Source organism: Crinia signifera, chromosome 2 (genome assembly GCF_055691185.1).
Source record: "Crinia signifera chromosome 2, ASM5569118v1, whole genome shotgun sequence".
Lineage (NCBI taxonomy): Eukaryota > Metazoa > Chordata > Amphibia > Anura > Myobatrachidae > Crinia > Crinia signifera.
In genome coordinates, this window is record NC_139218.1 from 271,510,835 (window position 1) to 271,523,233 (window position 12,399).

The 12,399-nt window shown below is 41.3% G+C and overlaps 1 protein-coding gene across 1 annotated transcript in view; it reads right to left on the reverse strand.

The window, feature by feature from the left end:
- Window positions 1-12,399, reverse strand: part of PCCA (propionyl-CoA carboxylase subunit alpha) — a 457,969-nt gene that overhangs the window by 320,119 nt on the left and 125,451 nt on the right. Inside the window, exons 7-8 of the mRNA XM_083168630.1 lie at window positions 9,671-9,802; window positions 2,060-2,096 (exon numbers count right to left, since the gene is read on the reverse strand). Coding sequence (XP_083024756.1) covers window positions 2,060-2,096; window positions 9,671-9,802 — 169 coding nt within the window. The remainder of the gene's footprint in view (window positions 1-2,059; window positions 2,097-9,670; window positions 9,803-12,399) is intronic.

Genomic DNA, 12,399 nt, shown 5'->3' on the forward strand with positions numbered 1-12,399 from the left:
TACAACCAGATGTGCACAGGACAGCAAATCAGATTGAATGGGATGTCAAACTCATGTGACTTGGCCATTTTTAACCTGATTTCTCGTCCTGATCCGTCGGAATCAGGTAAAAAGTGGCCAAATTGCACTAGTGTATAGGCGACTTTAAACTTCATTTTCTATATTACAATTCTTCATAGTCACAACCACAAAATTGCAAATTGTTATAAACAAGCATTCAACATTTCACACTTCTATGTGTTTTCTTTTCAAGAGTTGGACATTTTAACATTTAACAATATTATACACCATAGTCTGGGTTTCTGTTTTTCTGTATAAGAACTTGTCACCTCAGGCCAGGGATGGGCAATAAACAACCCTCCAGCTGTTTATGAACTACACATCCCAACATGTCTTGCCTTAGTTTTGCTATTTGGCCATGCTGAAACTGATGCAAGGCATGCTGGCATGTGTAGTTCATCAACAGCTGGGGGCCGCTTATTGGCCACCCCTGCCTTAGGCTAACAGAATGTTCTACAAACCGAATTCTGGATGTATATTCAAAGGTGTTTGCAGAAAGTTATTATATTATTATAATGAGATGCCACCATCTTTCCATCATTGGGTGAAATTTAATGGGAATGAGAGATTCAGAAAGTGAGAGACTTGCTAAGAAATCTGCAGTTTCTTTAAAGCGGCAATCATTCACACTGCAAAACCAGTATGATTTTCACTTTAAAAAACTGGAGCTTTCTTACCAAATCTCTCACTTTCTCATTCCATAAAATTTCACCTATAGTGTTCTATATATGCTTCATCTAACATGGCTCAGGGATGGACAGAGTTGGGGTAATTTTGCTAACCACCAAAGCACATAAGATCTAAAACCTCATTTATATATAAAATAGAATCAATCTAAAAATAAAATAGATGACAATAATGGCAGTTAGGAACTGATTGACAGGTTGTTTATTACTCGCCACTTTATCACTTTTTAAAGCTTGATATATCTGGCCCATAGACAGACTTATGGAGAAATCAACAGCAGAAAATATATATTAGCAAGTATGGTCATATAACTGGCAAGCACATACATTCACATACATTAAACTTTGAATTTGGACATAACTAGTGCTTTGGGAACAAGTATAGGAAATAAAACATCCTGAATATCAACAGTTGAAAAATGGTCATAAAATAAACCACAAGATACTATCCATATTCCAGAGCACACACAAAAAACCCCCCACAATTTATCCATAAAGGAAAGTATCCCTAATTTGTTATTCAAAGAAAAGCCAAACCAACTACGGAATCCTCAGGAACTGAAGATGAACGACAGGGGTATATTCAATGTGGGGGGCAAGTGGCTGAAGGCAAGTTATATGGCAAGCAGTACCGATAGCTCGTGGTCAAGAGTATTCAGTGCCCCTCCATCACTTGCTGTTTCCTCCTTGCCTGAGGCAAGGAAGAAACGGCGAGTACGGCTGTGAAAACAGTGAAGCTCATTGCTATATGCAGCAGGCTCCCTGAATTTGCAGCAAAAATAGCCGTTCCGGGGAATCCTCGCCGTGTTCTGACGGCAAGGATTTCCCCAGAACAAAGAATACAGCAAGCGGCAGGCGAGGGGGCTGGACGGCAAGGATGGCTTTTCCACACTAAAAAAATTCCTATATTCTTGCCATACAAACCCCCCTCGCCACCCCCCCTGCATTGAATATCACCCAGTGTTAACATTCTGCACAGCGTGATGCTCTGTTGATAAAATTCTGAGCATTGTAAAATTGTATGTCAATATATAAAATCTATAAAATTATGTGAAAAACTTAATTCAGCTAAAATTTTCTTGTAGCATTTCAATGTTTCATCCTAATGTAGCGTCATATCCAATTTGCAAAAGATGGCATGTGGTGTTGGTGGAGAGCGACACAAAAAAAAGTAGCTAATGCTAAGCCAAATGAGATCTTAAACTATTAAAACATTATTTGTTCTATAGGGATTACCTATTACACATTTAATTTAGTCAAGCATGTCTGCTAAAAGGGATACAAATCCCACCATAGCTAATTTAAGAACTTACCAATTTCCCTTGCAATTCTGACAGCTTCATCTGCATCCTGTAAAAGCAGGAAATGAGACTCACGTTAATCCCATCAGCCATTGCACTGTGTCCTTAGGGCAGTCGTATATTGCACTACTGTCTCCTCCGATTCATTTAATGTTCGATTTTACAACCTCTGACCCTGTTCATTCAGAGGAATGTAAAATTAATACCATAAGTGGAATGTAAATTCTACCTCATCATAGATATACTACAAGAGGCAAACTGAAAGAGCTACCCAATCAGCTGACAGGATGCCGGGCTGCCACTGAGAGATGGCCCTATGCAGTGGTCAAATTGAAGTGATTAAATTTCAGAGTTTACAATCCATAATGGGCCATAAATCAGAGAATTACAGCCTGTCGGCTACAGCTTGTTACCGTCTCCTCTTCTCTTGTTCTGTCATGTTTTCCATGAAGCTGTCAGCAGGGGGAGATGATTTTCTATTGTTTCAAATGCTGTAGTTTTTACCAATCTCTGCTTAAGTATAATAATGCAAGTATACGTAAAAGGGGAGAACCAAGTTTGATATTAATGGAAATATAATATATAGCCCATTGTGGTGTGTGTTGCATGCCTGAACAAGTAAATCTTATATATGAATGCAAAACCGAATTAGAATGTTTAGGAGGGAAAAACCTCACACTTTCACAAATACATGTAGCACAAGTACATATTATATATGCAAGTAAATATGGATTTTTAATCAAAACAACTTGGCATTTGCATACGTTATACATACTCTTCTTGAATAGTTCCTTCCTGTTAACTTAATTACGTTCAAATGCATGTATTTCTCCATGTTATTTTTTTTTATAAATAGTAAAATTTACTTTCAAAAGAAAGTAAAATCTTCAGCACCCTGTTACAGACTCATGAAGAATACGGACGCTAACAGGGGAAGTTGGCAAAAAATTTAATTTCCTTTCATTAGCTAGTCTGCTCCACAATCGGTGCTTGTTAAGTTCAAAGCAGTCTTGAGAGCAACCTTAGTTGTAAGTCTCTTTACTCAAAGCACTCACATCTGCTAATGAGATTTTTTTTTTTGTCCGCGAAACAACAATTGTTTTTAAGCCATAGATAAATCCTTTAGAAGAATGTATAGGTTTACTGTTTTATTACACCTTGCTACTTTCTATAGCCTGGTGGCTGGAAGGGATGAAATTCATGAAAAAGAGCCATTTAAGAATGTTAGTGGTTTGCACACACCAACTTGTAAGGTCTTTTGTTTCTGCCCGTGACAGTTATGCGAGAATACTTCCACTTAATAGCTTCTCTGTCAGGAAGTGTTAAACCATCCAAAATGCATACAATTATAGACTACACAGCAATGACAGATCAATAATGATGCCAACAGGACTCCTCTTTTAAAATGCCCGTTTGGAAGTTTGCTATTCTATTTTGCTAGAAGATGATAGCATGTGAAATATGCAAGGACATTTATTATTTAGATACTGACCAAAACAGCAAATTACAGGTAACAGACAAAAACAACATAATGATGTTTCTAGGAAAGAACACAAAAGTTACTTGATCAATAGTCCAGGCTTGCCTACCCTCCCGAAAATATGGTCCTTCTCCCGGCCCCCCCAGGTCAGTGGGCAAGTCTCTGATGATAGCCCCTGCTCCCCCCTTGCCCGCTGGTTTAATTACCGTAAATCGCGGGTCCGCGGTGAGGGGCTTAAATGTCGCAATCGCTGCATTTTGCTTCATTTAAGCCCCGCCTCCTCTCCACAGCCTGCAAATCACTGCGTTTTCCTGCATGGGGGCGGGGCCAAGTGATGTCAGCCTTGCCCCCGCCCCCCCTGACGTGTTGCCTCTCCGGGCTTCTCTCGGAGAGGTGAAATCTAAAGTAGACAAGTATGCAATAGTCTAGTCATAAATCGAAGGTCTACTTCCCACACACACTGGGCCTAATTCAGATGTGGTTGCAAAGTTGCTATTTTATACAAATGTTTTCTTGCTGTGCATGCATCTGAGCCACAGTGTGCATATGCAGCATTTGACCTGCCATGGCGGTAGCATAAAAGAATAAGTCACATAGTAAGTGACAGGAAGAGTGATTTTGGGGGAGGTAACAATGAGTGTTTGGATAAACGCAGGTGTGTCATAGCCCACCAGACGTAATTTTCTGGACATGCATAAATCAGCAGTTGCAATCTTACGTTCTACTGGAAAGCCCTCTGCATCCTAGGAGAGCAGCTCAGTCTGCACATCTTCGGAGTCACTCAGAGTCGGCATCCTAACCTGATTTACAACAGGTTTCAGTAATTATACGCTGTTGGACAGAATTTAGTAGCAGTGGGTGACCCTTTGCTCAATTTATCTTTAGCTTCTGCCCATATTAGTATAAAAGTATAAACTCCATTGTTTATGGCAAAAGACTGCAACAACAAGAACGACCACATCTAAACTTGTATTTTTATTCAAAAAACATGCTGTCATGTTATACCAGTTTTTTATCCCAAGTTACAACATTGAATGATAAAGGGGTGTACACATGGTGCAATGTACTTTCTATTCAATCCCAATTGAATCAGGATTGGATCACAGGGTGCCATATACACATTCGATTTAGACTATATAGTACAGATCTGTACTATCTAGTTTTGCCTGCACAGTCTATTTTTTTTTTTTTTTGGGGGGGGGGGGGGGGGGTGTATATAATTATTGCTGTATTTTCAGACCAGGCAAAAAAATATATATATGGCAAAGGTGAAATTGTACTTAAACACGGGAATAAATGCTGACAATTCGATACTGAGTGTCCAAATTAGTGATGTTTTTCGGCTAACAGGAAAAACTTCCCTAATTGAATTCAATTGTCTGAGACCTTAGTTATATTTAGATTTGTAATGGTCTGATACACTGAAATTTGGATCAGTCATTAGTATACATTTCTTTAAGATAGAGGATCTATGTACACAAACAATTCAATGATATTCCTTTCTACCTTTAGTTGTGGCAGATACCCAAAAGATAATTGAAACAGTTTGCACAGGAAGGAATGCCACACATCCTGACACAGCACTAGTACAAATCACATTAAACAGGAATTATCATATACACACAATCCTAATTTGCAATTAACTGCTCATTTCTTAGGGATGTGCAACATTAATCAGGCATGGAGATTAAAACAAAAGGGATAAAGAGAACAGTGAAGCAAATGTTATTATGGCTTTAGAAAACAAAGTAGGCATTTAACCAGTTGATAAGCGAGGGCTCTCACCTTCTTTATGGGCAACACGCAGTAGGATTTGTGGATGCAACCACTGAAAGGTTTGTGTGATTGTTTGTAGCAATAAAACAACTTGCAATACTATTAAAATAAGTACATTATAAACTAATGATTCCTTTAAAATCACTAATGCTAGGTACACACTTGGCGATTCCAGCGCCCGATGATATGGTTAACTATATATCGGCAGTGCTGTGAGAGTAGTGCCTACACACTGACCGATATCGTTCAAGATATCGGTCAGTGATGTCATATGTCCTCAACGCATTGCTAACGATACTGAACATACACACTGGACGATATGCACATATATCGTTACCAATATCGATATTGTGAATATCGTTAATTATCCATCACCCAGTGTTTACCCAGCCTAAGTGATACATTTATGGATTACTCAAGCGCAGGGGTCCTTAAATCAATTTTGCTTTGGGGCCCCATCAGACAATAAAAATAATGACAGGACCCGGCAAGTTACTGCAGAAGGTCATCACATGTGTAGTCAGCAGACAGCACATACACGGCAGCATTGTGGAGGCACAAAATAATGTGCAGAGTCTAACATAACAGATAATTCAACAGATTTTTCTCCTTGCACCACTGACTGAGATAAGAAAAATCATCAGCCTGGTGGTCAGCAACATGGAGTCGCGACTCCATGCTGAGAAGGTCAGGACCCACTTTGGGGTCACAACCCACAGTTTGAGAACCGCTGCTCTAGAGGATTTCAAGGTTGCCAATCCAAGACCATATTTTAAATATCTGAACTAAGATAGACACATATGATCTCTAGAAATTTACTGAGTCGATTAAATCAGCTGCGACTAATGCCAAAAGCACCACAACTCATAGCCTGATCTGGCCCCATACTTGTGGATATTTGGATGCAGCCCTACCATAGGTACTATAAGCGGAATATTTCTGCACGGACTGCCAGGAAATTAAATCAATTCAATCATGAAATCAATTAAATACCAACATACCTGTTATACTATTACATGCAGTCATTTTTAGTCCCCCCCCCTCCCAATAAAAAACATGTTACCACTTATTTATCCCAATGGTCACTATTGGGCTGAAAAATTGCCCATTATCATGCGATAACACATGGAATCCATGATAAGCTCATGATTCCAGGTGTTATGTTAGCTTAGAGGGTCGGCTTTTCACAGTTTATGCTTTGGGTGCCTGAGGAATAATCCCTGATTAGTGCTGGTTATTAGGGATAACTGGATAGCTAATCTACTGTAGATTTTCCTTCTTGCACACTGTTTTTGGTAAAAAAGTATTAATATCTTAACTTGGCATGTGTGCAACAGAAAAAATACATTGATTCCCTCCAGCAGACTGAACAGCATTAGTAACTAGTCTCAAAAATACATAATAGAATTCAGAAAGATTGGTTACATATATTTGGGCACATGTATGATTAAAGCCCCAAAGCCATCATAAAGGCTTCTCTGTATACTGAGGTCCCTATTGCTATACCTAGGTGAGGGTTGCGCCACCCTAAAAAATCAGCAGTGTGCAACAGACCAGGGAGCTCTGTGTAAGCAGCGGCTTTGGAAGTGGGACATTCCTGCAGCATTGCTTTCACGCAAGGATAGGTGGAGGTTTGAGTTCACTATATAATACCAGGAGCTCTATGTTATAAAGCTATTTCACATTAAGTTATTTCTGAGAAATCTCATTATCAACTTTATTTTCTTTTGTGCATGATTGGTGAACACATGGTGTCTCCTGTGTACTGATTACAAAAACTTTTTATTACCGTATATACTCGAGTATAAGCCGAGTTTTTCAGCCTTTGTTTTAGCTGAAAAAGTCCCCACTCGGCTTATACTCGAGTCAGTGGCGTCTGCCCTGCGTTCAGCCATACACTTCGCTGCCCGGCTCCACTTTGAACATAGGCGCAGCTACCGGCAACATGGCCGCCGGCCTCCTGCACTATACATGTCCTCAGTGCAGGAGGCCGGCGGCCATGTTGCCGTAGCCGCGCCTTTGTTCAAAGTGGAGCCGGGCAGCCAAGTGGATGGCAGGGCAGTGGCGGAGGCCGTGGAGCCAGTCAGCGACGCACCCCAAACCCCCTGGAGTCGGACGCTGGAGGAGGTAAGCGGCGGCTTCTCCCTCCCCCTCCGTGTGCGGTGTCCCTTGCAGGGGGTGCCTGTAATCACTGTGGTGATATACCTGTGTGCCTGCCATCACTGTGGTGATATTCCTGTGTGCCTGTAATAAGACTTTATAGAACAAATAAGTGTTGGGTAATGCCCAGTGTGATATTGCTAATGACAGGGCTCAGTGGATGAGTGGAGGAATGTGCTTCTGGTGTATGTGGACGTATCTGTGCTTGTTGTGCTGCTGCATCTGTCAGCTCCTGTGTACCACGTCTATGTGCACATTACAGTGTATTCTTGTCAAAATTGAATTTGGTGGTGTCCCAGGGGTGAACAGGGGGGAGCAGCCTGTGGTGTCCTGCTATAAGGCAGGGGGAAAAGCCTGTGATGTCCCACCCTAGGCTTATACTCGGGTCAATAAGTTTTCCCAGTTTTTTGTGGTAAAATTAGGTGCCTCGGCTTATATTCGGGTCGGCTTATACTCGAGTATATACGGTATGTGGAAGAAAAAAAAAGGAGTGAATAACATATTAGATGTTTCCCTGGTTGAGCCCCATTAAGTGGCCAATGTGCATGACCAGTGGTGCAGAGAAGGGGGGGGGGGGGGTACTTTTTACCTGGGCCCAAGGGCTGCTCCCCCCTCCCCCGTTGCAAGGAGCCAGGCAGTGGGGGACAGAGATGACAGGCTGCCACCGCAGCACAGCCTCTCTCCCCAGCCCAGCACACACTTGTCCAAAAAATGCCCGATAGATGGTACAGCGCCCACTGGGCAGCATCATGATACCATGCATACTCTGCTGGCAACCTCCTATTGGTCTACTGGCCACTTACCCACAGGAATGCTTTCTTAACATCAAATCACTTCCAACAGCTGGTGGGGAAACCGGGGAAGTAGTTGCGGTGGGTACAGGTTGTTAGGTTGACAATCAAAAGGTCGACAGTGAAAAGGTTGATCACTATTGGTCAACAGTCAAAAGGTCGACACATAAAAAAGTTCGACATGCATTAGGTCGGGATGGTCAAAAGGTCAACAGGAGGTGGGATTGGTGTGTATGTCGACGAAAGTCAACATGGACATCGGGTAAGTGTACCGCTGCACTTGTCATACTTCATATTATATTCTCCCTCCACGTCCACGGTATGATTAAGTCCACTTTAAAAAAAGAAAAGGAAAAAAAAATGCATACCTTTTGACCATGTAGACCTAATGCATGTTGACCTTTTTCATGTGTCAAACTTTTTATTATTATCGTTTATTTATATGGCACCACAAGGGTTCCGCAGCGCCTGACAATACATAGATGAGCAAAAGAACAAAACAAAATAATAGTGATTTACAGAACAAATGCAAATAGGACAAGCAGAGATATATACTGAAAAGCACAAGGAGAGAGAGCCCTGCTCGGTAGAGCTTACTGATAGTGGCCGACCTTAACACGGTCGACCATCTCTGTTGTTGCTGGGTATCTCCTGGGAGGACAAGGAGCCGCGGTACACAACAAAGGGCAGCGCTGGCATAGCAAAGGGCACCAGTGCCAACAGCAGACACAGGGAGCCCTGCATAGTGGTGCCGATGTCTCCCTCCCTGTGCGCAGATGCAACTACTGTACTAATAGCCTGTGCTGCAGGCAGCTCCTCACACAGCTCACAGTACCGGGAGAGATGCCCTCCTTCTGATCCCTTATCTCTGTGAGTGGGGCTAGGGCTCTGACGTGCCAGCTCTCAGTCCCTGTACGTACTTTCCAATAAGTAAGATGATACTTGGCTGATCTTTACAGTGTATAAGATATTGAATATTTTTTTGTTATTCTTCCACCTTAAGGCAAATGTTTTAAATACATTTTTTTAATTTATCAATAGAGCATCATTTGAATAATCTGTGGTTCAAATGTTGTGACACTCGGAGCTATAGAACTCACTCCAGAGCCCTCTGAATTGGGTAAATTATTTTTTGCAAACTATGGACATTTGATAACACAGATTAGTATGCAGTCCGTACACATGTATATTTTGTGTGTCCTTTTTTTTTATTTGGGAATCCTAAGAGTCTACTTACATACTTTTACCTGGCATAAACATTTCTACCATTCTGAAACAAATTAAATGTGGAAAAAATAGGTATGTACATACAGTAATATGTATATGACTTAATAGCCATGACAGCATTGCATTGTCCTGAGATTAAACATTTACCATATATGGGTCACACAAAATCTTAGCAGTGCAGCTCCTCACCTTGACCACCCCATCAAAGCCAGGGATGGTGTTCACATTTGCCTTCTTGGCTAATAGCTTGCTTTCAATCTTGTCTCCCATAGCTTGAATAGCATGTGTATCAGGTCCAATGAAGGCGATGCTTTCTGCAGCCTGTGGAGACAATGGTATTTGTGAGTGCTATGAGGGGTTATAGCTGGATTTACACTTCAGTGGGAACTTAAAATAGTTTAAAGCAATTTAATAAAATCTACCAAACAATCACACAGCAACAGGGTTACATGTAATCAAATCTACTTATTCATTAGATATATACTGTGTGACCATGAGACATTTTTATATTATCTACAACAAGATATCTGACGTCTTCACGTATAGATCAAATTCACATTCAATCTATTAAATGTTCTTAGTCACCAAAAATTTACATAATTGTTGTTACTACAAGTGTCAATGTACAGTAATGAAATGATAAAATTTGGTACATGAGGTATGTGTTTCCATTATCATCACTTGTGCCAGGTAATAACATTGGTGTTTAATTGCTGCTAATACTTTTGGGTGTATTCAATGCTGGGGGCGAGCTGTGACAGCGAGTATGGCTGTCTGCTCGCTGTCACCACTCCCCCGGTCAGTATTCAACTGACCCCCAAACATATGCCAATTCGGCGTATGCGGCTGCAGAAACAGCAAGACCCATGGCTAAATTAAGTGGGCTCTCTGCATTAGCCGCAAGCCTCGCTGTTTGGGGGAATCCTCGCTGCCCCGGAACCTAGAATAGGGTGAGCGGCTGGCAGAGGGGGTTTTCTACGATCCCCGTCATTTAACCCCCGTGCCGGCCGCATTGAATACTGGCCTTAGTTTTGCAGGTAAAACAAATTCAAGTTAATAGCAATGATCAGATTAATGCAGAGTACAGCTAAATTAGCTAGACTGGCATGGTGGGGACAGAAAATCCTGCTCTATTACTGATTACACAATATGGTCATAGCCCTCACCCACTCAATTCTTGCGGTTAGCACAATACTTAATTTACAGTTTCTTATATAGCGTAGAATATTCCGTTGCGCTTTACAATTGGAAACAACAGTAATTAAACAAACTGGGTAGAAACAAACCGACATAGAGGTAGGAGGGCCATGCTGGCAAGCTTACAGTCTTATAAACCACAACAGAATTTGCTGAACTATATTAATAAACAGAAAAAATAATAATAATCTCTTGCATCCTAGTCTAGACGATATCTGAAAACATATGCACAAAAATGACCATCATTAGCGATATTTTCATGCAGATCATCTAGTGTGCACTCCCCCGGTTCATTATCTGGACATGCAGCTCAATGGAGGTAAACATATTGCATTGCTGATTGTCATTTTATAATACTGGAGAGGATGCTCCGGCAAGCGCAGGGGCAGCGTACAGTGTAGCGCTTTCGCCTGCACTCACCGGGCATTCGCTGGCATTTTGATTCGCCACCTGCCCCGCCGTGTACCCTATTCGACGCCCCAGGTGCTCGCTGCAGCGACTATGTAACGGCAAATTGCCAAACATTCCTTTATCGCTTTTGGCGAACAGTGACCGATGAATACAGCGATTGTCATTTTCCGCTTCGCCGGAAACCAGCACGATTCGCCGAACACAGCGGCGAATCAGGGGCATTGAATACTGGCCTATGTATCATGTTTTAAATAAATTGTGTCTATTTTAACCAATAAGACCATTTGAGTGGAACATCTTCTGACAACAATTGCACCAAGCCATTCATTCTTTTTTTCAAAAGCTTTCATAGATTTAAGTATCCACAGTAAGTCAACTAAGTGGTAGGCTATAAAGTGTACTTTCTCTAAATGTACCAAACTCTTAACTTTATGGAGATGAACACAGTATCAGAGCGGAGTCAGAAGGCAAGCCTCCTGATATCCAGCTAGGTCAGGAATTGGCAGGCCCCCCTGCAGTTTAGGCAAAATCATTGTAGAGCACAGGTTCTCAAACGCGGTCCTCGGGACCCCACACAGTGCATGTTTTGCAGGTCTCCTCACAGAATCACAATTGAAATATTTAGCTCCACATGTGGATCTTTTAAAATGTGTCAATGAGTAATGAATGCACCTGTGTACCTGCCAGGCGACCTGGAAAATGTGAACTGTTTGCGGTCCTGAGGACCGAGTTTAAGAACCACTGTTCTAGAGTATGCCATTTCGGTTCTTTCATATAGAAGTAGATAAAATACTATGGCACTTATTCAAAGAGAGTTTTAGTAAATCACAGGATTGAGAGAAGTAAATATAACAGTTTAGAGTCTAGGGTCATTTTAAACGCTGCTAATAAACATAACCAAGAAGTATCATGGGAAATCAAGTACTTGGTGAAGGAAGAGAACTGTACAAGCAAACGAGAAAGTTTAACATTAAACATATAGGTATGTGTTGGATGTATATGGATACCAAGGTATTGAATCAAGGTGGTACAGTATACCAAGTATAATTAAACTGAGAGCGAAAACACAATACAGACAACTGTGAGGCATCTAATTTTGAAGCATGTAATTTGTAATTGAAGGCCTCGCTGTAACGGTCTAGTAGCTTATGAAGTCATTGGAACAATGTCAAAGGCTTTGTGGAAAGGGGCATACCATCTGCAAAGAGTAAGTTTATGAATTGCATCCTCAATCTGCACTCTATGGAAATCAAATGAAGCATGGATTTCGGCAGCTTGTACTTCAAAAACTAAATAAAAATCTAAAAGGG